The following is a 26470-nucleotide window of genomic DNA, read 5'->3' on the forward strand; positions in this document are numbered from 1 at the left end:
CTCAATAAAATGTTTGCTGGGTACAAGGTGCCCAGGCAAGTTTCAAGTAGTCATTTGCAGAGAGGTGCAATTTATAGCAGCCCTGGGTTTCACTCAGCATGTCTGCTATAACATAAAAACTGGGGAAATGGGGTTTTTAATCAATAGAACATGATGCTTATAAAAAATATAGAGGATACAATACCCTGTATCACATCTCCATGTTGCTACAAACTTTTCTAATTCAGAAAGAAGTTAGCACCTCTCATGGCATTAGTTCCTGCCTGTCTGGCAGCTCTGCTTGATGGGGAGACATCACCCCTCTATTTCATGCTTTAGTGTGCAGACACATTCCTTAAGCAGGCTCCCACATGGCTTTCAGGATGGCCAAATTCATGACTATTTGCAAAATGCTAGGTGAGGTGGTATTTTCAAGAATGGCAACAAGCATTTTTCACTCAAATGTTGGAGAACAACACTGGATTCTGGTGAATCATTTCCTGCTAAAATAGGAGATACTATAAAGAATTATGTTTTCTGGAGTTTTTACAAATAATGAATTTAACTCTGCCAGAATGGAGACAGCTCAAACATGATGTGTGTAGAGGACAGACTGTACAAAAATCCCTTCAGTGGCTCAAAGGTGGCAAAGTAGTGTTGGCTGATGGACAAGGAATGGGGCAAAAGATTTTAAAAGATTTGCTGTCAACTGGCTGACACTTAAGAAGTATATTTTCTAAATGTGCATCACGTAAGCACCAGAGGGCTTTCTTAACACTAGGAATGCATTCATCTGGACTATTCTCATATGATATGTAAGATTACTCTGAGAATAAGAACATAATAACACTACGCCATTGAATAAAAATGGCTTCTGCCTGGCCAGTATGGCTCAGTGATTGTGTGTTGACCAGATCATGGCTTGATTCCTGGTCAAGGCACATGGAAGGGTTGTGGGCTCCATACCAGTGTGGGGTATGCAGGTGGCCACAAATCAATGATTCTTTCTCATCATACAATAGATGTTTCCATCTCTCTCCTTCTCTTTTCTCTCTAAAATCAATAAAAAATATATATTTTAAAAATGGCTTCTTTTTAGAAGACCAGGCGTGATGTTTCTCTTTAATTATACACTATCTCTCTAAAAATTACAAATGATCTGTTTTTTGGGGACAGAGGCAAGAAAATATGAGAAAAACCCAACAGTGGGAGAGGAGCGAATGGGATCCTATATTACGTCTGCCATGTTTCTTACTAGGAACAGTGTAGCACACTGAAAGGTGGTATTTCTCTGAGGCTGGTGGCAGAGAGAGACTCATCAGGGGGAGTGTGAGTGTTTGCTTTGTCTCTCAGGAAAGGCCTGAAAAAAATCACAGGCATTCATCAGCCTCTCCATCATAGCCATGGGAGGTAAACAAGGGAAATGTCGAGGGAAGGAAGTCTTGAAGACACCCCCACCCCACGCCCCCGACTCCCTGCCGCTGCCCATCACAGGCTACATACCCAGTATAGCACGTCCGTCCAGCCTTCCATGGTGATGCACTGGAACACCGTGAGCATGGCGAAGGCGAAGTTGTCGAAGTTGGTGATGCCATGCCTGGGCCCATCCCACCCAGGCTTGCACACAGTGCCGTTCTGACACTGCCTTCCATGGCCTGTCTCCAGAGCACAAGGGGAGGGATCATCTTCTGCTGGAACATCTCAAATGGCCAGGGAGATGGATGCACAGGAGGCGGGGGCAGGAGGAGGGAAGGGGAGAGACACATAAAGGGCAGAGATGCACAGAGGGGGGAGAAGCACAGAGGGGGAGAAACACAGAGGGGGAGAAACACAGAGCGGGGAGAAGCACAGATGGGGGAGAAGCACAGAGAGGGGATGCACAGAGGGGTGAGAAGCACAGAGTGGGGAGAAGCACAGAGCGGGGAGAAGCATAGAGGGGGGAGAAGCACAGAAGGGGAGAAGCACAGAGGGGGGAGAAGCATGGAGGGGGAGATGCATAGAGCAGGGAGAAGCACAGAGGGGGGAGAAGCACAGAGGGGGAGGTGCACATAACAGGGAGATGCGCAGATTGGAGGGGAATGCACAGAGGAGAGATGGATGGACAGAGAGGGGAGATGCACAGAGTGATGGGGGTTGCACAGAGGGGGACACATAGAGGGAGGGGAGATGGGCAGAGGGAAGGGAGAGATGGGCAGAGAAAAAAAAATTGAGAAGTTAGAGAGGAAAGTTACAGGATAAGATTGATGGAATAGGCAAAACAACCACACAATGGTAATGCAAAAAAAGTTTTCATTCGTCTCTTGTATATGAATTAAACAACATAAAGGCTGTTGGTTTAGAATGTTAGTACTTTCAACCAATTGTTGTAAAATGGCATTTTAAGCCCAGTAATTGATTGTAAAGAGAGTAGGGATATTGCACGTTCTGTTGTAGCACATCAGCATTATAGTCAAGTGGTCAATCAAAAAATAATGGTGATGGAACTACTTTGAGTGGAAGATATCCTGGAAAATGAAGGAAGTCCATGTTTTCTTATTTTGGGGGCATTTCCATAGGAATAACAGAGTTTCAAGTGAGAGCATGTTGACTGGAAGACTACTCCACATCATTAGCCAACAGATCCCATCCGGTCGCACTTTGAGAACATGGGAGAGTCCATAGGTGTTACATGATCCATCAGCAGGGATGCCAGTCACTTTATGGTGCAACCTAATCTAGTGAAGGATAAAGTAAATCCCCACTGCAGGGAGAGGACAGCCTGCAGCCGTCTTTGTTATGACCTGAGCGCACGCTGCGGCCTGTGTTTTATGCAGCTCAGGTGGAACCTTGCACCACTGCCCTTGCTCCCCAGCATGCCTACCTTTCAGAAGAAAAGAATCATTTTCTGACCTCTGCTCAAGACAGAGAGGCAGTGGGCGACGGGGAGAATACTCAGTAGGTGTGGACAGGGCTTTTTCAGAAAAAGTTTAACATCTGTGGCTACAGACAGTGCTTGGGCTAATTCCATATGCTGGGAACAGCTGCTTTAAAAACTCCAGTAAATTAAGGTGATGTTTATATTTTTGGTACAGAGATCATTAGTAAATTAAAGTAAGACTTGATTTATTTAAGAATTTCTACTGTAGTAAAATAGAGAAATGCTGAGAAAGCCTTGGCCCCAGCTGAGGAAGGTAACCGTGTGAACTTAAGGACATTGTCTCATGCTTGTAGAAAGTAATAGCAATAAGCAGGATAGACTTAACAACCAAATGATTGCTTCTGACAATGAGGAAAATATGGTTCCAGAGAGAGAATTTACTTGCAGTTCTTCATTTAGAGATCTCTATATGTATCAAAACAATCACAAGTGTCCAGTACTTCAGTATTGAAGATGGTTGGTTGATTGTTTCGTGGTTGATTAGAAATTTCACTCCCAAGAGGAAGACAGGAAGATAATATCAATCCATAACTAAGATAATTCTTAAGAGAATGCAGTTGAGCAGCATGGCTGGAAATATATGCTGGATTGTGTCTTCTTGGCTTTTTTTCCTTTTCTCCCTCTCCTTTTAGTTACTTTATGGAAATATAATTGACATTTCTCCCAGTCTATGAATGTAAATGCACAGCTCAATTATTTTTTAGTAAATTTGCATACTAGTAGTTGTGCAGCCATCACCACAATCCATTTCTAAACCCTTCCATCCTCCTTAAAAATTCCTGTGTGCCTGTTTGCAGTCAGGCCCGGCTCCTGCCCTACCAACCTGGTGTGCACTCCCTCTCAATAGCTTTGCCTTTCTAGAAATTGCATATATATGTTCATTTCACTGTCTGTCTATCCACCAGCTGATGGGCAGTGGGATGGTTTCCAGGTTTGGCTATTGTGAATAGCACTACTTCTGGCTTATTCTTGGCCTGGTGCTTTAGGCTGTACGTGGGAGTCTGTGATATGACCCAGGTGAAGAGGTCTGCATCACTGGTCCCCGAGCTGTCACAGAAAATGAGTGTCCTCATCATTCCCCCTCCAGACGCTGGCTCCCAGGGGACTCCACTCATATGCTAAACTCCAGTCAATTTTTTGTGACTTCAAATTTCAAAATCCTTGGAGATTTGAATGTGAGCTTAAACAAGGGGAGGTTGTGAAAAGAGGGGAACTAAAAAGTGAATACCAAACCTAAAGAGTTAAAGAAAAAGTAGATAATAAATATGTAAAAAATTGAGAGCCTAGAGACTGAATAGATCATAAACTCAATTGTGTTCTTGCCCATGCTCGTGATGGCTTCCTAGAAGGACATGCTCAGTCTCTGCTATGAAGGGGCTGCGGTAATGTGAGAGATGGGGTGGAAAGAGAAGGGAAAATAGAGGGAAATTTTGCATCTCCTTTTCCCGCTTTGCTTTTTAGTGCAATTAAGATGGCATTAATCTTTGACTGTGGTTGCCAATCTGACAGTTTTTCGTATATTCTCAATCCCTGAAATAAGCAGAAATAAGGAGAGTGAGTTCTGAGTGTCCCCAAGAAAGGAAAACATAGTTTGGGTTTTACAAATGTATGTTGAAAAGAAATAGCATGAAGGGGAAATGATCTCACTAATAAAAGAGAAAGGGTTGAGATTCAGAAAGATCATCTAAAAGCTCAAGAGCCACTCTGCTATTTTAATTTAAGTCTGTCTTGAACAACAACAAAAAAAAAAGATATGAGAACAATTAAGAAGCAGTGATGATCTGGTAAAAATAGATATCTATAAAAAGCAATAAAGGGAACACTTGAAAAATGTGAGCACACAAATCAGCAGGTCCTTGTGACATGCTCTGGAGGGTGAGGGGAAATGAGATCTACTGAGAAAATGTGTTGGTTTTCTTCTGGGGAGTCATGAAGTCCTGGTGAGGCGGGTGGGCATGAGGGAAGAGGAGAAAACAAAGCAATGTGGGTGAAGTGTGGTAAAGTCATTCTGGAAAGTCCAAATTAAGTTAGAAGAAAAATAATGGAGGCCAGATTATGGGAGATTTTTAAAATGCTGTCAATGCCAACAGGAGCCTGACACCCCGGGACAGCGCCAGCTAGGGGTTCCAAAGAGAAATACCAGACACCAAACCAATTACTTTTTTAGGCCCCAATTTTAAGGAGTGAATAGAATGAAAATGATTTCATTTCTAAGTTTTAGCCAACCCATTCTTTGCCAGCCTCTGGGGTAATTATTGTGTTTGGGAGAGCCATTCAGAGTGACCTGGCTCAGAGCACCATCAAACAGATGGGAGCCAGAAACAAAAGGAGCCAGTACATGCTGGTGCACCTGCGGAGGGGCCTGCAAGCACCTGCCAGGTGCCCCGGGGACTGGAGGGACATTGTCTCTCCTGAGGCCACCTCTCCCAGGAATGGTGGGGCACCCTAGAAGCAGAATAATGGTTCGCCTGGCCAGCTCAAGGGCTTCTTTATATATTTTCTAGGAAACATGGCTCAAAATATAATGAATTCTAAAATTTACAAGCACATAAAATTCAGTTTGAAAAAGAAATTCAAAATATAAAAAGAATTGGATGTAAATCCCATTAACCATTCTTTTTTTCCCTTCTTTTTTAAAGATATGTTTTATTGATTTCAGAGAAAAGAAGGTAGAGGGAGAGAGATAGAAACATCAATGATGAGAATCATTGATTGGCTACCTCTCACAACCCCACCCTTCCACCTGGGATCCAGCCCAATCCAGGCATATGCCCTGTCTGGGAATGGAACTGTGACCCCCTAGTTCATGGGTTGATGCTAAACCACTGAGCCACACTGACCAGACCCATTAAATATTCTAACAAGAGCTCACAGACACTTCTGTATAATCTAAGTTTGCAGAAAACATGGTAATTCAATCCAAAGACTGAAAATTTAAAAAAAAAATACCCATTCCAAAGGTGGTACAAAACTCTCCAAAACACATGTTTCAAAGACTGCAGGGTTGGTTTTCTACTCTGGCTGCATCAAGTAGGCTCCAATTCCTGTACATGTTCCCTCTTTATCAGGGTCCGTCACTCTGGGAGGGAGAGGCACTGATGACAGCTGTGTCGTGTTCTATTGGGAGAGATGGACGGAGTGGGTCCCAGGGTTGCCATCAGATAGCAGGATCAGAAAGAGGAGGTGTGTGAGTTCTGACTGCAGTACTGGGAGGAAAGGCTCCTGAAGCCACACATCCTCTGTCCTCTTCCCAGCAGGAGTCTGGCTCCACATGGAGAACACGGACACCTTCCGGGGGAGCTCACATGGCTCCCCTCTCTTCTTTGGTGTCTGTCCTCTGACAAACTGGCTCCCAGGGCTGGTGGTTATTTCCGTGATGGGAGCTAACCTTCTTTTCTGAACTTGGAGGTGAAAGTAAAACCCACCACATAAATTATCTGATGCATCTATGGTAGGAAGTAGGCAATGTCTTGGGTACTTTTCCTGATTACTACTGAGGATGGACAATAATATTGCCCTAAATTGCCACTGCAATTGGTGAGGCCAGTTCAGGTCTTTATCCTAAAAGCAAGGAGGCCACTAAAATTTTGAGCAGGCCTGCGGGGGCTGTTTCACCAGACTGTCCAGCTGCATGGGGCAGAGTATCCCATCCTGTTTCTCCCTGGTCTACCACGCCCACCATTTTCTTGCCATGTGAGGCCACTGCAGGCCTCAACAAAGCCCAGTGAGGAGGGCCAACCAATATTCAGGTTTGCTTATTAGCACAGCCCTTACAGGACCCTGCCACCCGTAAAAAACACACTCCCGCTATGGGAGCCATGTGTAGTGCTGGGAACAGTGTCCTGTAGCTCAGCGGTGCACAGGGCAGGACTGCCATCTTTGGCTTTATGGCAAGACTTCACCATTTTACTCTTTCCCATTTGATACGTGGTTGGTGAGAACCACACCAGCATCAACTGCTGAATTTATGGGGATCTTTGAGACTCAACATCCTAGTGACTGCCTGAAAAGTCTGGGCCAAACAGGTCATTGATCACTTCAATACTAGTATAAGTGCATAAACTTTAGACATATTACAGTAGCTCTTAAGTAGGACTCAGAATGAGCTCTAACAAAGCCACAGAATTAATATAAATTTACTGGCCTGGGGCTAGCTACAGATTAAACTGAACATAAGGAAGGATTTGAATTCAAGGGGAAAATATTAATCATTGCATTATTGGGTATTTCTTTAGACAAGGCTGAAACCTCAAAATTTTAGCTAAAGGCAAGCCTGTTTATTCTAATACTAAAGAACTTCTGTTTTATTTAACATGACAGTTTATTTTATACAATTATGATCCCAGTAATTTGGAAATTCTCTCAAGAGTGAAAAAATGGCCTCTTATTAAACACTCTCCATCAGAAAAGTAGAAACCTTTGTGTGAGTCTTTGCTTATGGGTTTATAGCTTTTTGTTTGTTTAGGGACTATGGCCATATGGCAGCGACCTTGCAAATACCCGATATAGCCAATCAAATCAGATCATCCAGATTCTGCAACCCATTTTGGTTTCTGAATATGAATAATCCATTTTATTCCCTGTTGTAGGTCAGCTCCCGAAGCAAGAGAGGTCACACGGGATTAATACTGGGCTGACAGAAATGAGGGGCAGTAGATGGAGAGATGTGCACAATCTTTTAATGCTTCAGACATGTTCCCCTTTCCTCACCAAAATGCCAAAAGCTAAGACGAATGAGGTTGTTATGAAAAAATAATAAATCATGGAAGTTTAACACTACTAACCCCTTGGGATATTTTTCAACAAGTTTTTATGTTGAACTACTTTATATGTCTGTTAAAAAGCCTTGTCAATTTCTGTTTGAATGTTTTTTTTAATGTCAAGTTGAGATTTTAGTAACTAAAGAGAGTAGTTGTAGCATACTCCTTAAGCAGAAACTCTAGACCTACTCAAGGAAGTGCTTAATGAGCCAGCATTGCTTGTTAAATAGATTGATTTATTGAAGGAACACAAAAGCTAAGTTCTCAAAAAAAGAAGGACTGTGAAGTCATGAGGTAGAGAGAAACCTTATCCTGGAGGAAAAGAGGTTTCACACTGGCTGACCTCTTCTCAGCATGAGACAAGGCTGGGGTTCTGTCTAGAGTGGAGAAGTAGAGGAGCCAGGATCAGCCCCAACACCCAACCTGCTGGTGACAGGCAATGTCACCTTCCCGAAAGGACTTTCGATGGACAGCAATACTGAAGAACCATAGAGCACAGATCTATGTCCTTAGGTTCTTTCTGATTATTAAATTAAAATATTCAAGGTTGGCTAAGAGATGTTTCTTGAATTGCACAGCTCACTTAAACAGTGTTTAGTAGTGCTGTACAAAGCTTGCATTTAGCTATTTGTAACTGAGATCTATTTTAGTAAAAACAAAAATTATCAAGAGAAAAAGACGACCAATCTCTCCCTTAACCGTGGTTTGGAAATGATTCCCGGAATGGAGGCCTTCCTGGGCACTTATTGGTCAGGTGAAGGCAGTGTCCCTGGCTGAATGGAAAGTAGTGACAACACAGTAAAGCTTCTTGACAGCTGGCCAGTCAGCATCTTCCCTTACCTGCTATGCCCTCCTGGTTGTAGCAGGTCTTATGCATCTTCCCCATGAAGAGTTCCAGGCCAATGATAGCATAGATAATGATGACAAACAGCACTAGCAGGGCGATGTGCAGCAGGGGAACCATGGCCTTAATGATGGAATTCAGAACCACCTGGAGACCTACAATGACAAATCATAGACAGTGACAACAGTGAGAACACCAGCTTCCATTTATTGAACCACGTGCTCTCTTGGATGCCATACTGACATGATCTTATGCCATCTTCTTAGCATATTCCTTGCACCATGAATCCCCTTTTTTATGTGAAGAAGCTGAGTGACAGAGCAGTGACACCCAGGCTGGCCTGACTCCAAATCCCTCTGGAGTTATATCCAGATGAAAAGACTGGCAGGGCTATCCTTCCAAGGGAAAGAACATGTTGTTTCACCCAGAATTATGCAGTTTCCTAACACCCTGTGTTAGAGACAACCTACCCTCCTCTTCTCCTGGAACAGCAACTCCCTACAGGGAGGCTCACTTTGACTCGAAGCAGCCATGCAAGGACATGCTGATGGCTCAAGAGACTATGGGTGACCCGTATGCTCTAAAACACATGGGTCACCATAGTCTGGTAGTAGGGTAATAAGGGGGTGGGACTTCCTTTGCTGAAACTGATTCAGACCCTGGGATGCCTCTGGGCGGTTAGACCTCCATGAGAGGGCTGAGGAAGTAGCTTTGAGGGCACCTTCTCTGGATTACATGGGAATCTTCCTACAGATTTCTCACCAGGCCACCTTCCCTCAGGACCCAAGTCTGAAGAACATTATAGCCTTTCATTCAAAAACAGCATTGAAAAAAGTCTGTGTTTAATGGGTACTGGATTTCAGTTTGAGAAGATGAAAAAAAGTTCTAGGAATGGATGATTTTGGTGGTGGCTGCACAATGTAAACGAACTGAACTGTACACTTAAAAATGGTTAAATGGAAAATTTATATCTATCTATCTATCCATCTATCTATCTCCACAATAAAAACAAAACAAAACAAAACAAAACAAAACAAAACAAAACAACAGGACAACTAAGGTACCTAGATCCCTTCAAGGAAAAAAGAGAAGTAAATGAAAAAACTATTTAGCACATGGGTCTTGTCAGTGCACCCCAAGGGCTATAGGTTTGTACTGTTGACTTATAGGGGGAAGGACCCCCTCACTTATAAGTTCAAGCACAAATAACACACCAAGAATGCTCCTTGTTTAAAGGGGATGTGGCAAGTTTTTATTTGCAAATGCCAAAGAGGTGGTCACCAGCAAGTCAACCCAGATTAGCCCCAGGAAAGCTTCTGCCAACATCAGTGCATCAAGTCTCCACATCTTAGGAGAGATGTGGGGGAAGGGCAGGCTTGCCCACCTTACATCTAGGCCAGCTGTGCAGAAATCTTCTGTGCGCTGCCTCTCACACAGGTATGATAGGACCCCCACCGCTGAATCACACCAGTGTCGCTGTCTGACTTCCCCACCCACCAAGGACATCGGGCATGACTCTACTTTTCTAAGTATTTGGAACTTTCCTCTATATTCACCCACCACCCTCCTCCCTGGGTGAACAAAGCTGGACTGCTTTTCCAATATTTCCTTCTACTTAACCCTTTGGCTCTCAGCCCAAGCATCTCTCTTCCTAGGGATCCTTCCCCAATCTCCCAAACCAAAGAAGTTTCCTTTCTTACATGTCTTTTTGGAAGTATTTCCTTCCCTTGGAGCACTAGTCTCAGTTTGGAATCATATGCTCTTTAAATAGGTTTTTTTTTTTTTTTTTTTTTTTTTTTTTTTTTAACATTGTTGTCTATCTCTCACATCGGGCTGAGGTTTTTGAAGACGGCACTGTCCATTCTCTGACCATTTTATGGCTAAGGCCTGGCTTGGTGCTGAGCACACAGCGGCTCAGTAAGTGTCTACAGTCTAAGGAAACACTGCCACTGTGATGGAGCTCTGGTGGGCTTGGCTGCAATGAGTCTTCCAGACAGGCAGGGATATGCATAGCTGAGAGGTTTCAGGTGCCATGGACCCAGGCAGAGACTACTGAGTGGGATGCAGAGGCCAAAAGGAAGTCACAGCAGCCTGGAGGCTTCCTTTCGGTCACAGAGATGCCACAGAATTCCTAAGAGCCCCTTTTTGGGCTTAGTTAGCGGCCACCCTGCCCACCTGAGTATCCAGGTCAGGAGATTGATCCCCCAGACTCCTCCTTCCATCAGTGATCAAGTCCTGCCAGTTTGATTCTGAAGTATTTTAGACCAGTTAAATTTTTTCTACTACATAAATAACCTGTGCTATATAGAGAGAACACGGAAAATACTTATGATAGAGGAATTAGAAAACTCAGGGAAACAAAAAGAAGAAAGAAATCACCCATATCCCATCACTCAGACATAAAACCACTGCTAGCCACTTGGTATAATTTTTGGACATTTTGGCCCATGACTCATTTTCCTCCTCTCCATCCCCTTGGTGTTCATAAGTCAGCTAACAATCTTTCTCCATTCAGTTTTCCCCAATCTTCATGCCATAGTTAGAATGGTCTATGAAAACACAAACTGAAACATGTTCCTCCCTGCTGAAGTCTTCCAGTGACTTCTACCACCTATGGGTGAAATTCACCTGCCTCATGCCAGCTTGATCACATCTGATTCTAGTTTATATGGTAATTCCAGCAATATACCAAACTGTCTGAACTCCTGTGGCTTCATGCCTCCCTATCTCAGCATATGCTATTCCCCCTGCCTAGAATGCCATTCCCTGCCTAACTAAGAGCCCCTAGAGCCTGATCTCATCTTTGTATCAGTGCACAGTAGTGATGCAATGCACACGGAGTAAATCACATTTGTAAGGACAAGCTGCTTTCAGAAGACAGAATGGCAAAATAATCTGAAACCATGACATCCAAAGGTCAGGAAAAGATAAGACTCATGGAATGGGAAAAAGCATAGGTAGGGAGGGTGATATCAATAATTTTTACATGATTTAAACTGCATTAGATGAATTCTGTATGACCATAGTGATGGAGCTAGGATCAACCAGGAAGGATTCAGAATGGATTTAGATTCAACACAAATATGTCCAAGAAACAGACCTATGTGAAGGTGGTGTGGGATGCTTTAAGAGGTAGTAGGTGCTCCATCCTCAGAGGCATTCAAACCTTGATTAAATAAACTCTTGAAGGAGATGCATTGATAGGAATTGAGCCATTGAGTAAAAGATTTCCCTGGTACACCAAAACCCCCTGTACCCTCACTAACATGTTCTGAATACTTACCATGGGCCACAGGCAGTTCTCAACACTCTACCTGAATTATTCCATTTCCTTCTGGCAACAACACTATGAAGTAGGTAATATTATTAATCACACTCTACAGCTGAGAAAAGTGAGTCCTAGAGAGGTTCAATGGCCTCTCTACAGTTACATAGCTGGTGACTGGTGGCATGGAGTTTAGTGCCAGGTGGCCTGGCTCCAGAGCCTGTGGGCTTCACCACTGCTAAGTGCCTCCTCATGCCCCAAGAGTGTGGTTCTCAGCCTCCATGATCTATGTCTATAGAGCAGTAACATGCTTACAGCACCTGTCATCAAAGTGTAGGAGCCTAGTCCCTGCTTCCAGGAGAGCCTAGATGGTTCCAAGGTGAGTCCCAGGAAAGACTTCTAGTTTCTGCTGCTTTCTTCACAACCAGCAATAGCCAGGCTGGTGTGTGAAGGCATGGCACCAGGATTCCTTCTCTCCAGTCCATCATGAGAACTTGGCACTCAAGGCCTGGATGCTTAATAGCTTCTTCTTGGAATTGGCTCTCCTCTGTCCCACAAACAGCTCCTCTAGTTCAAGTTCACATTTGGAAGACATAGCAACATTTCTCCACCCAAGTGTTCTCCTCAGATAGACCATGCTTATGGCTGATAAACAACTGCTAGGCCCTTCTTTAGAGCTGGCCGATCACACCGGTGGAAGTAAATGAGCCCTTGATAAGCCTGGTAAAACAGTTATAAAATCCCCTCTGAACACAAGATCATAAGGCCTACATTTATGACGATTTTCTTTCTTCACCAGAAATCAGGATATAAGATCCAACAAATAACATGAGTACTTATGGATAGAATACTTTATGTGAAAAGTATTCTGGAAAATTTGGAATATACAGTCCCACAGAGATTAGCAAATCTAGAAACCCAACCTCATGTTAGGTGACCACTTCTGTGGATGAAAAAACTATCTACTTGCCTGGCTGCCCAACCTTCAGGGAGAAGGGGCTTTAGGAAGTAGTATCATTAAATGCTGGGATTAGGAAAAGGACAGAGATGGAGTTTAGCTAACACATGTGACTACTTTTCCCCCGCTTAGAGTGCTGTAATGTATTCCTTCTGGTCAAATATATTCCAACTTGAAAACTCCAAGTTAGGAAAGACTTCAAGGATCTGCATATACTAGGTGTACCGGTTAATACTGGTGGATTTTGTACATGATAATTTTAAGAGAAACATCAAAAGTGCTTTATTCAAAGTAATGTCCATTGCTAGCTACACATTTTCCCCATCTTTCAGGTAATTTGTGAATACTGCCCCAATAAAATTTTTTCTTGTTTTGAGGCAAACCATTCAGAGACCCAATTTTCCATTTCTTCGTTATGTTTTGAAGTGCTACTCAGAAAGTGCGTGTGCCATCAATTGAAACAAATGATAATCTGAAGGAGCAAGGTCTGGTGAATAGAGCGGTGGGTTAATACTTTCCAGGCAATATCTTTTAATGCGTCTTTAACTGGTTTTGAAGTGTGTGATGGTGCGTCAACATGAAGCAAAATTACTTTGCTGGGTTTTCTGGCACATTCTGGTTATTTCACCATCAACGCATGGTTCATATTATTTGTTGTCAGTAGTGATCAGTATCAATGTCTTCACCTGGTTTTAGAAGCTCATAATACACCACTCCTTCCTGATTCCACCAAACACAGAGCATTATCTTCTTTCTGAAGCTATTTGGCCTTGCAGTAGATGTTGATGGTTGACCTAGATCAACCTATGATTTTGTGCATTTGGGATTCTCAGAATAAATCCACTTTTCATCGACAGTCACAATTCGATGCAAAAAAGACTTTCTTTCTTGCTATTGAAGCAACATTTTACTGATGACTTTTCCTTTTTCCATTTGTTTTCATTCAGTTGATGTGGCACCCATTTTCCTTCTTTTAAAATCTTTCCCATTGCTTGTAAACAATCAGAAATTGTTTGCTGAGCATTGTTTAATCTTTTTGCAAGTTGTTTTTGAGTTCGACATGCATATTCATCCAATAATGCTTGTAATAGTTAGTTTTCAAACTTTTTTTGTTGAACTGGATGTGCTTTGTCTTTCACATTGAAATCATCACTTTTAAAGTGTTTAAACCAGCGTTCACAAGTATTCTGAGATGAAGCATGTTCACCATAAGTTTCCCGAAGTATACGATAACATTTTCTTCAAAATAAAGTAATGAATTAAAACTTCCCACAAATGCTCTTTTTTTGGCATGAAATTTGACATTTTTAAGCATAAAAATATCTATGATGTTAACACCTTCAGCAAATTTGACATATGAAGTTTGAAGCTTGCTATCAATACCACAAAATAGCATACTTATCAGATCACACATATATCTACATGTGTAATTCCACCTATTGAAAAAAAAATCCGCATTATTAACATAGTATAAAATCATTGCTTTTCCTTAAAATATCAAGAGAAACTACCAATTATAGAAAGCAAAACCTGGCATTTTTCTGTAAGAAAGTGTTGAAATTACCCTGAAAATGCCCAGATTGACAGAAGTTGGTGCTTCCACACCTGTTACAGACAGTCCACCAATGGGTGCATGGTCAAGGACACATCATATTCTTTTGTTTTATTATAGAGCATCCCACCAAGCCCTGCTTTTGCTGGTGCATTGTTCTGTTCTGAGCCCAGAGGAAATATCAGAAAGGAGTCTTAAAATTAGTTTATGAGTAAGAGCCTGAGAAAGGAGAAGAATGAAAATTTACTAGCACTGAAAGGTAGTATGCAGAAGTGTTATCTGATCAAGCACTCTGTTCTCTTCATGCAAACTCTACTTTCATAGTTCCCTCTTTTGAACTCAAATTTTAAGCCATTCTTGTATAAAATGAGAGGGGGAAAAGGGAGAATTGAAGAGCTCAAATTGGAGATACTTACTGTTAGCTTAATTCACTGTTTGGATTCTATATTGATATAACATTTTTGTTGGTTGATAGGAATGTACATTTCATGTTCCTAACTTTTCAGACTCCATGGCTCCAGACAAGCATTAGGAAAGCAATAAAAATGATCAAGGAGGTCTGATCACAGAATCCATAAGGCAACGATGCTAAAAGTCACTGAACTGGGAGAAGAGAAATTTGGGTGGTGGTAGTGGATACTAGGTTCTCATAGATGGACTCAAAGTTTGTCAGAACAGGAAGAGGACTTTGGAATCAACTAACTCAATATCTTAAATTTCACTCCTTTAAATGATATTTACTGAGCTGTGTTCTATGGGCCACCTGCTGTTTTAGGGCTAGGGGATACAGTGGTGAATAAAAGCCCCTCAGGCCTCACCCTCATAGAGTTTGTAATGGAAGCCAGACATCAATCAAATAATCACAAAAATGACAGATGATTGCAAATTCTGCTAAGATCATTCATGGAACAGATGGGTCTCATAAGGTTCCTCATTTACCATGTAGAGTAGAGGAAGGCTTCCCCAGAAAGGAAGGCTTGAGGTTAAAGCTGAACAATGAAGATGAAGAGGACCTGGCCATGTGAGTGGGCAGGAAGATGGGTCTAAGCAGAGGCGTCTGAAAGTTCCAAAGAAGGTAGCCTGGCTGGATGATCTTGGAGACTCATGGGAGACCCATAGCCTCCATCTATTGGCCTCATGCTTTCCCTTTGCTCCTTTTCTGCTTTTTAAAAAAACAACTGAAATGGGATTTGGGAAACTAGTTTGCCACTTCTGTATGAAGTCTGAGGAAGCAGAAATCATATTGATTCTCCTGATAGCCTCCTTTGTGATGTGGAGAAAATAATCCCTTATGCCACTGAGGGAGTGGAGGGAGGCAGAGAACTGGGTCAACAATCCTCTACTGTTCTGCTGACTCCAGGGTCCCTTTATCACCAAGCTCTCAGATGACTCAATCCAACTTGAGAGTGTGGCTCTGCCTAAAAGGTTGCCAAACAGCAAGCCTAAATTTAGAGTTGTCCTGCCAATCTCAAACCTGGAAAAAATTCTTCTGAAATGGGACAAACCCCATTCCTAAAGCAGTCAGTTTTTTTGATGAAATAACTGTTGGTTTTGGTGCTGACTCAGGACTCTGCAGGGCGCCAGGGCTGTGGTTAGGAAGACACATCTCTGTCCAGAACTAGGGAAGATTCAGGACTGCTCTCACGAGGCCAGCAGTTTAGATAACTTCTTGATTTAAATTGGCTGCCCTCTCCTCATAGAATGGCGGCCAGGAAAATACACTGCTTAATCCAGAGGTCTGATGAGCTGAATGATGATTATCTGAGAGGCTGGCCTCACAAAGTAAGTTATGCCTTCATTATTAACCAAATTCAAACAAAATGGCAGTACATGGTGAGCCAACTCTAAGCTTCTTTACCAGCCCCTTCTGGGACTTGGATGCTCTCAGAAAGGAATGTATTCCCATTAGAACAGGCGCTCAAGTAAAGAACATTGTCTTTACCATGTCCATTATTCCCCCAGACCTCATTCACCTTGAACCTGGACGCTAACTTTAAGAAAGTGCATGTGAAACACCAACCTCTCCTTTGAGGGAAACCTAAAATGACTCTTTCCTTTGTCAGGTGCCTTCAGAGGAGCTCCCCTTCCCTAAAGGGAGAAGGTGTACCCAGATGGTAGAAAGCTCTTCCTTGAAGTGTGAAGGTTGCCTTCCTCCACAGACAGCTTTGCAGCCCCACTTGGGAGCTTATTGAGCACCTAAGAAGTCCCTGGACAGTTGCCATGAGAAGTGGGGGAGGAAGGGCAGGACAGGAGGATGATAGTACCTACCTTATAAAGTTGCTATGGGGATTAAGCAAGTTAATTCATGTCAAGTGCTCAGAAAAATATCTGGCCCACATTAATGCCATTATTATAAGTGTGGTGACACTATCAGTGGAACCTAAAGCAGTGATAATGCAGATGGGTTACCTGGGATTCTGTTAAAATGCACTTTGATTTGGTCTCTCTGGGGTGGGATCCCAGTTCTGCATTTCTGACCAGGCCCCAGATGATACCAAAACTGCCATTCCACTGGCCAAACTTTAAGAAGCAAGGCCTAGAGGAGCTCCCAGGAGTCATGCTGGGAGGCCACAATCTCAGCTGGTCACCTGAGGCCCCAGGCACTCTTAAGCAGTTACTGGCTTTTCACTGCAACTGGTGACCTTGTCACACCACTCTTGTCAGTAATGTACAAACTGGTAAAGTAGGTGAACCCAATGCTGGCTGCAGAAAATGCCATGCTCTAACTGGTATGAGGGTCCTACAGGGTCATACACTAAATTTTTTAATATTATTTTTACTTAAAAAAACAACAATTGGTTATTGCAGAAGGCAAGATAGGGGCATTTGCCTATACTGCACCACTGGAGAGCAGGAGACATGTATGCTAGGGTCTGTCCACCCAGCTACAATATAAGCTGTTCAACAGAGTTGTGGAAGGGGCTCTGACGATTGTAACGGATGGTAGGAGTAGCTCGGCATTCCTTTCCCCACTTGACAGTGGGCCTGGGTCATTACCACTCTTACCAAGCCTGCATCCTCAAATGTTCCTCTGGCCTCCAACTGGCCAATCTATGCCTTTGCATGACCATCAATTATGAAACTCTCCTTGTCTCCATGACAGTGTACAATTTTAGTTTACTCAACTCCATAATTAGTTCTTTGCCTCCTTCCTTCCCACCCTTTCTTCTGGACCTCTTTTAATCTGAGGAATATTACAAAGATAAAGGAGATGAAGTCCCTGCCGATGAGGAACTTTCAGCTACATGGAGAGGCAGACATGAAGATAGCTAATTGAAGAAGGAGGTGATAATCTTCCTAAGAACTTGTCCAAAGAACTGTGAAAGCATAAAGGAGAGACTACCCTAACCTGGGAGAGTTAGGAAAACAAAGTGCCAGTGGGATGGACATGTGCCCTGTGTATGTCAGGGGATAAGCTTCTTTCTGCCACTTACAGTCAATCTTTTATCCTTTTGTGTCTGTCTACACTCTCCCTTTCTCAGGAAATTCATTCACGTCACTCCCTCCTAAAGGTTCAATAGTCACCGTTATAAATGAATCCAAATTTGCAATACATTTTCTTTGCCCTCTCTTTTGAGTTCAAGCAATGCATCTCCATAAGCTACTAAATATTTCTACTGAGATTTTCTACTTTCTCTTTATACTCAATACATTTAAACCTGAAATCATAGTCTTTCCCTGGTCCCAACAAGGCTCAAAACTTGGCAGTCACCTTTGTTTACTTCTCCACCAAATGCCAGCAATTCTTCATCCATAGCATCTGTCATATCTGCTCTTCCCATTGCAGCCACTGCTGTCCTTACTGTGGCCTGTCTGGATTGGTAGAGTGGGCTTTCTGCTCCCAGTTCCTGCCACTCAACCCATTCTGCACCATTAGGCCATTATTCATCCTAAAGTTGCCCTACTCAGAAACCCCTTCTACATGATCTGCACATAATAGGTACTCAAATTAATTTGTAAAAAAGGATAAAACCAAGTTCCAAAAATCAAGATAGTAGAAACATCTGGGAAGGAGAGCAATCTGTTGAAGAAACCATTCGGAGAGAAGTTGTGATGATTCCAGTCCAAGATGACATGGAGAGGATCTCAGGACAAAAAACCCTGATTTCACTTTCCTCTCTCCTGCTGAGCTCCTGCTCTGCTCCCCACTGAATGAATCAACTGAAAATTATAGTGCAAGGTAGCCTTTTAATGTAGTCTATATGGTTAGGTCCTTTGGCCAGAGAGCCTAGTGGAGAAGGGTGGAGAGTGGATATGGTGGGCAATTGGAACAATGTAGGACAGACAGAACAATGAACTTACAGTAGTTGGCAAAGTGTCATTGGCTTTCTATATGCCACCATCCTCATTCCATTAAACTAGGTGGAATTATCCTATTTGTAAGGCTTCTGAGTTTTATGAGCAAGAAATCCTCAACTTGGGAGGGTGATCAGATAAATGTTTAACTCACTAGCTAACACCGGGTCCTCATTTTCCAAAGTTATACAAAAAAGGAATCTACAAATTCTCTTACCAGCATGTGTGATTGTCACTATTATCATTATCATCATTGTTGTGATCATCATCATCACCATCATCAGATTGTGACTATTGACTTATGCTTACTTCTTTTTTCTTTTTTTGTTTAATATTTAATTTCTTTCTTTTTAAATGTATTTTATTGATTTTTTACAGAGAGGAGGAGAGAGCGATAGAGAGCTAGAAATGTCGATGAGAGAGAAACATCGACCAGCTGCCTCTTGCACACCCCCTACCGGGGATGTGCCCGCAACCAATGTACATGCCCTTGACCGGAATCGAACCTGGGACCTTTCAGTCCTCAGACCGACGCTCTACCACTGAGCCATACCGGTTTTGGCTATGCTTACTTCTGATATATATGAACCAGTTTGGACTGGCTATAAATTGGAATTAAGAAGAAATTCATGGATCATGTCTTGTACCTTCATTCAAATAATGGAGCAGCATACACTTTTAATAGTTTTATAGGCTAAATGACTTTCAAAAGAAAATAGATCTATAACTACAAAGCATGTAGGTCTCTCTTGGGTTAAAAGTAAGTTTGTCACATTGAGGGTCAAAGGTACCTGAAACATTTTCTTACTGGAAGTGTTTCCATGAAGGGAGAAGAATTCTTGCCTGATTGCATTCCTGCAGTCTCAAGGTGTGCGTGTGTGTGTGTGTGTGTGTGTGTGTGTGTGTGTGTGTTTTAAATCATGTTCTTATTAAAATGTCCTTATTCATTAGAGGTTTTCATTTATGCTTAATTGAACCTTTCCATGTTAATAAATTTCTGCATCCCACAAGTGGTTTGATGAACATTAAAAGAGGTTGTTGTCCCAGGAAAGAAATGGTGTATACTCTGTTGCCTAATAAATTAAAAACTATGAGAGTAATTAAAATATCAACCTTCACATTGAATTGTTATTTTTTGTATTAGCAATAGGGTTTGTGATGAGAAGAAATAAGAGACATCTTGATATTAGAAAAAAAATAATTATGGCAAAATGGAGATAAGATGATCCAAAGCAAACAATAATAATGATAATACCAGCTCCCTTTCTTGAGGACTCAGGATATGCTTTACATATATCATTTAATTTAATTAATTGACTATTTTAATAAAGATAAATGAACTGAGACTTAGGTAAGAGAGAAAACTTGTCCAAGATTACCACCTTGTAAATTCTGGAGAGGGAATTAAAAGTCAAGAGAATCTTACTTCAAATCCTCCAATCTTAGCCACTATCCAAAGCAAAAATAGCAAATACATTCCATGACTTTCTGACCCTGTGCCATGGCAGATACTGTTATTAATCATGGCCTCTCTCCCTCTGCTCCCATAAAGGGCTTCACAATTCTTCTAACAGTGTATCTCCCGTGCAAACATGAATTCACTGGAAGTGATTAGCTCATGATTTGGCACCCTGTGTGCCCCTTCCATACTGGTGATAAACTGCATCTTTCAGTTAATGGCAGAATAGAAAACAGACTTCTTTTGGTACCTGCAATGATATAGATGCCTAGACCGGAACCTTCTTTTAAAATTTTTTAAAAATAAAAGATGTGTGAGATAGAAATATAAAGATGCATAAACCACAATATTACACTTAAATAACAGGGTAAAATGTAACTCACCACATTAATAAAAATTCATGAATCTATCAATAGATTTAGAGAACATTTCATAAAATTCACTATTTATTTCCCAATCTTTTACTTCTTTTTAGTTTTTCCCATTCTTTTGATTCTCTATGCTTGATTCTTAATATCCCTCCGTCCCTTCACCACCACCTCTATACAGGTCAATAATTCTATTTTCAGCTGTATCAAGTCTTCTTTTAAATCCATTCGCTGCATTAAAAAATTTACTATTATATTCTTAACTTCCAAAATTTACATATGGCTCTTTTCCATATCTTCTGGTTCCTATGGGACCCAGTGGTGCAGTCTCCCTGGTTGTCTGAATTGGAGTGTCCCTTGTGTGGGTTATGTGTGCTTTCCTGCTATAGTTGAGCCTTGATTGCTGTTGCCAAGTCAGTGGGAGGAATTTCCCCCTCAGGCTGACTGGCTATTAGAAATGGGCATGAGTGACTACAGCAGACAAGCTATTGTGCAAGGGGCTGAGTCCATGAAGCAGGATTCTCTTTAACAGAGCTCTGGTGCCTGTTGAGTCCACCATTTGGATGTGTTGTTCATGGAGCTGATTGGGTGGTACTCTGGTGTGGCCATTTACCAGGTTTGTTGGTCTTAGGGCCTCTTGGGAGGGACTCTGGTGCAAGCCAAGGGCAGCCACTGCCTATGCCCAGACAGGACCACCTGATAAGAGCTACAAAGTGATCAGTAGAAGGTTGTCACCTGTTCTGAGCCTGGAGGCCTGATGGGAGAAAGCTAAACTGTGAACTGAGGCTGGCTGCTACTAGTGTCAGACTTGGGGATGCTTAGCAAGAGGTACAGGACATGCTGAGGCCAGATGCTGTTTGTTAGGAGTTTGTGAACCTTTGAGAGATTTTCGGAAAGTGTTCAATGTGAGCCAACACAGGCTGTGTAGAAAAGCTGCTGGAAGAGGTTCACACCAGCCTATGAGCTGTGTGGGGAAGGTCCCAAAGGAATCATTAGAGCAGAGTGAATGGTGTTAGTCCAGTTAACAGAAAGCTCTGATTTGGTGCCCACCTGTTCCTGCAAGCTGTGTGGAGGGAAGGCTCAACAAAGGGAATGCTCCTTGATTGCCTCACACTGGTGGCCAGGGGGCCTTGCATTCTGGGTTAGCACTATAATAATCAGAAAGGCAGTTCTTGGCAGGCTAGCAACCAGCCTCCTCCTCCGCTTCCCCCAGAGCACTACACAGGCAGCAGACTAAAACCCACCGCCAGTCTTTCTGTGAGAAAGGCTATTTATTTGTCCTGGAGCTCCAGCCTAAGCAGCAGATTTCATGTCTGTTATGCATTTAGAGGCATGGGTATGCTCTCAGGAAACATAGGCTGGTGGGTGCCATATTTGTGGTCTCCCTTGGCTCACTACAGCCATCTGATACCTCCTCAAAAGGTGCTTATACACCAGTCTCAAGTTGCTCAAGGAACACCTCCAGATTGTCTGGTCTGGAGTCCAGCAGGTCTTACCACTGTGTTCCCATAAGACTGTATATATTTGCATATTTTAAAAGCTAATGCCTGGGGGTCTGTGTTTCAATCTGCCAGAAACTAGGTGCTGCCTAAGATCTCTTCTTTTTTGGAATACTGTATGGCCATATTACCAAAAGCAATACATAGATTTCATGCAATCTACATAAAAAAAATCCCATAGGCATTTTAAACATAAATAGAACAAAAAAATCGTCAAAATTTTTTGGAACCACAAATACCCTGAACAGACAATGAAATGCTGAAGAAGAAGAAAAAAAAGAACAAAGCTGGAGGTATCACACTTCCTGGCTTCAAATTATACTACAAAGCTATTATAAACAAAACAGCATGATATTGGTAGAAAAATAGACACATAAACCAATAAAATAGAATTTCATGTATATGGACCACTAATTTCTTATAAAAAAAAAAAAAGCAAAAAACATACAATGGAGAAAAGAAACCCTCTTCAAAGACCTAAATGCAGAAGAAAACAGGTACTAAATTTATGAATATTTAGGATCAAGGTCATAAAATTCTCTCGGAATTTTATGACCTTGATCCTAAAGGCAAGAGAAGTAAAAGCAAAAATAAATGAATGAGCCAAAACCGGTTTGGCTTAGTGGATAGAGCGTCGACCTGCGGACTGAAAGGTCCTGGGTTCGATTCCCGTCCAGGGCATGTACCTTGGTTGCGGGCACATCCCCAGTGGGAGGTGTGCAAGAGACAGCTGAATTGCCGAAACTGGTTTGGCTCAGTGGTAGAGCGTCGGTCTGCGGACTGAAAGGTCCTGGGTTTGATTCCAGTCAAGGGCATGTACCTTGGTTGCAGACACATCCCCGGTAAGGGGTGTGCAAGAGGCAGCTGGTCGATGTTTCTCTCTCATCAACATTTCTAGCTCTCTATCTCTCTCCCTTCCTCTCTGTAAAAAATCAATAAAATATATTAAAAAAAAAAAAAAGACAGCTGAACTATGTTTCTCTCTCATTGATGTTTCTGACTTTCTATCCCTCTCTCTTCCTCTCTGGAAAAAATCAATAAAATATATTTTAAAAATAAATAAAATAAATAAATGAGACTGTATCAAACTAAAAAGCTTCTGCACAGAAAAACAAACAAATCAACAAAACAAAAAGGCAACCAACCAAATGTGTGGAGATATACACAAACAACAACTCTAACAAGGGTCTAATATAAAAAATCTATAATGAACTCATACAACTCAACAACAAAACAAATAAGTAATCATATTTAAAAATGGTCAGAGGACTTGAACACTTTTCCCAAGACCTACAAATGATCACCAGATATATGAAAAGATGCTCAACTTTACTAGCTACAAGGAAAAATCAAATAAAAACTATAATGAGATACCACCTCACATCTGTTAAAATGTTTATTATCAAGACGACAAGAAGTAAGTATTAGAGAGGATGTGGGTAAAAAGAAACCATCATACACTACTGGGGGGAATGAAAACTGGAACAGCCACTATGGAAAGGAGTATGGAGGTTCCTCAAAAATTTAAGACTAGAGCTACCATATGACCCAGCAATCCTTCATCTGGGTATCTTCCTGAAAATTTTGAAAACACGTATATATGCACCCCTATATATGTTAATTGCAGGATGATACACAGTAGCCAAGATATGAAAACAACCTAAGTTTCCTTTGATGGATGACTAAATAAGGAAGATGTGATATATATCTCTCTATATAAAGGCCTAAGTGACTGTTCAACCATTCGGCTGTTCAACCGGTAGCTATGATGCACACTGACCACCAGGGGGCAGATGCTCAATGCAAAGGCATGGAAACATGGAACAAACTGATAAATCTCAGAGGGAAGGGGGAAAGAGAGGGCTGGAAGAGATTAACCAAAGATCTTATGCATACTAGAGGCCCAGTGCACGAATCCCTCAGCCTGGCCTGTAGGGATCAGGCTGAATCCATGCGGTGGGCCTCCAACATTCCCTAAGGGATTCTGGATTGCGAGAGGGTGCAGGCCAGGCTGAGGGAACCCACCAGTGCATGAATCCTTGCACTGGGCCTCTAGTATATATATAATGGAATACTACTTAGTCATAAGAAAGGATGAAATATTGCCATTTGCAACAACATGGATAGGTCTTAGAGGATCATGCTAAATGAAATAAGTCAGATGGAAAAGGACAAGAACCACATGATTTCACTTATATGTGGAATATAAAACAAACAAACAAACTTGTAGACACAGACAATAGAATGGTGGTTACCAGAGGGAGAGGAGGTGTGGGAAGGATGAAGAAGGGTCAAATGTGTGGTGATGAAAGAGACTAGACTGTGAGTGGTGAGCTCCCAACATAGATGATGCATTATGGAACTGTACACTTGAAATGTAGATAATGTTAACCAATGTCATCCAATATACTTAATAAAAATCCACTTCAAAAAGAGGATGGGATAAAGGCATTTTCAGAGAAATGAAAGCGGAGCTAATTCGTCAGACCTGTGTTATAGAAACGCTAGGGGAAGTGCTTCAGGTTGAGGGGAGATGATACCAGAAGGCAACCTGGATCTACAGAAAGGGACAGAGAGCACCAGAAATGTACATGAGTCGGTAAATATAAATACTGCTTTATTTCCACCATCCCCCCCCCCATCATTTACTTCAAAGACAACTGACTGTTTAAGGCAAAAAATATTAACACTGTCGGGTGGGGTTTATAATACATGTATTTGTGAAAGATGTGTAACCATCACACAGGAATGGACTGGGTAAATGAAATTACACTGCTGTAAGGTTATTAAAAATCCAATGGTACAGGTAAAATGTGCACACTTTGTTGAATTTGAATTATACTTCAATAAGGTTAATTTTTAAAAAATCAAGTGTAGAAGTCCCTCTTCCTCAAATCATTTTAACTTGGATCCTGGGGCAGGTAGAAAGGAAGTTGTAACCATAGGAATATTAACATCTTACATTTGCTGAATGCTTCTATGTGCTGAGCACAATTCTAAATGCTTCACAAGCACGTACTTATTTAATTCTCACAACAACAACTCCATGAGGTAATTGCAATTTTAACTCTGATTTAAGGTCAGAAAACCGAGGCTAATAATTGGCTTTGGAATTGGAGCCACGCTAGTAGAACTCCACTACCTATGTCATCAACCACTAGGTGCCATGGATCAGTGAGGGAATGAATGAATCAAGAATAATATGTGCACGAGCTCATGTCTGTGTATTGATCACTTCATGGGACGCTGACCTCACTGTATCTGCACTTCCTCTCCCCTCGTCTTTCTCTCCAACATTTATAAAGCATGGGTCACTGGTGAGCCTAAGTGGCCTTTTTCATAACCATTATTTTAAATTAAATTATAGTGAGCTTGCTGCTGGCTGTTATTTCATGTTGGAGGGTCCCTAGGGAAGGATGGGGCATGAGGCAGAATCCATCATGGAGCTTCCTGAGTTGAAGAAGCTCTCTCTCCCGGGGCCTAGGTGCATAGTTAGTGCTTAGTAAACATTACTGACTTACTATGTGACATATTTTCCCACCTCTGGACTGACTGCTAGTGTACTGAGGTTCTGCAAGAGTGAAGGCATCTGTCCACGGTCACACCCTAGCCTTGATTACATACAGAATTAGTGACTGGAAATTCTCAGCTCACTACTGTTCTCTGTTATTGAAGCACAGAATGACACTGCTGGGAAGAATTTTAGGGCTAATACAGTTTAACCCATTTCATTTCCCAGATGAGGAAACTGAGGGCCAGAGGTCAAAAGGGAAGGTCACATTGCAGGCCAGACTTAGAGCCCCAGCCTCCACACTGGCAGGCCTGGAGTGCCTCCACCGTCATCACAAATCCCTCAGGTGGAGTAATACCATTTCTCTTCAGATCCTGTGGCAAAGGGGCTCAGGAGCCCTCAAAACATAAAGGAACCAAGGCTGGAACTATATCAACTGCCCCCACTTCTTAAAGCCAGTTGGACACCCTGCTGAGTGAGCTCTGTCCTCCTCCAAACAACAGGGGTGGGGTGCTGCAGGGGGAAACCGGCTGGAAGAGTCTGAGCCCATCTCCATTACGCTGTTAGCCCATCTGCAGTACTCTCCTCTAGGAGAAGAACTGGCCACTGTCTGTGCCCATCTATAAATCAGGGGTAATGTCTCCGTCTTCCTGCTCTGCGGGGCCGATTAATCAACCAATAAGGTCTGAAAGCCTGGCACTGACGCTGACTATGGCTTTTAAATGGTGATCTCCCTAACATTTATCAACACCACATTTCATTCTCAAATCAAAACGGGACCTTTGCAACTCTGGGGGAATGTCTGTGTCCTTTGGTCAATTTGAGAAATTACTGTGTGATTGGATGCATTCTTTGTTATCACCATATTGTAAGCTGCTGTAAGTAGAGAACCAGTAATAGAGACTTTCCCAGGTTAGTCACAGTCTGTATTGATAGTCAGTAACTTCTCAGTAAAACTCCATGACGGCAGAAACTGGAACTTCTGAACTATGCCCACTGTTTACATTAACTTGCTTTGCTGCATTTGAGTGTCTTTCTTTTCTCACTACCTCATCACAATCC

General features: G+C 42.1%; 1 protein-coding gene across 33 annotated transcripts in view; it reads right to left on the minus strand.

Annotated features, from left to right (window-relative positions):
* CACNA1C (calcium voltage-gated channel subunit alpha1 C) overlaps positions 1-26470 on the minus strand; it is a gene marked incomplete at its 5' end in the record, with an annotated part of 660607 nt that overhangs the window by 170787 nt on the left and 463350 nt on the right. For 31 of the 33 annotated variants that reach the window (XM_084878730.1, XM_084878732.1, XM_084878733.1 and 28 more), the window contains 2 exons: positions 1483-1679; positions 8497-8655. In XM_084878730.1, coding sequence (XP_084734856.1) covers positions 1483-1679; positions 8497-8655 — 356 coding nt within the window. The remainder of the gene's footprint in view (positions 1-1482; positions 1680-8496; positions 8656-26470) is intronic. The other 2 variants (XM_084878744.1, XM_084878724.1) reach the window with 1 other exon arrangement.

The sequence above is a fragment of the Pipistrellus hanaki genome, assembly GCF_964339955.1.
Source record: "Pipistrellus hanaki genome assembly, chromosome: 3".
In the NCBI taxonomy this organism is placed as follows: domain Eukaryota; kingdom Metazoa; phylum Chordata; class Mammalia; order Chiroptera; family Vespertilionidae; genus Pipistrellus; species Pipistrellus hanaki.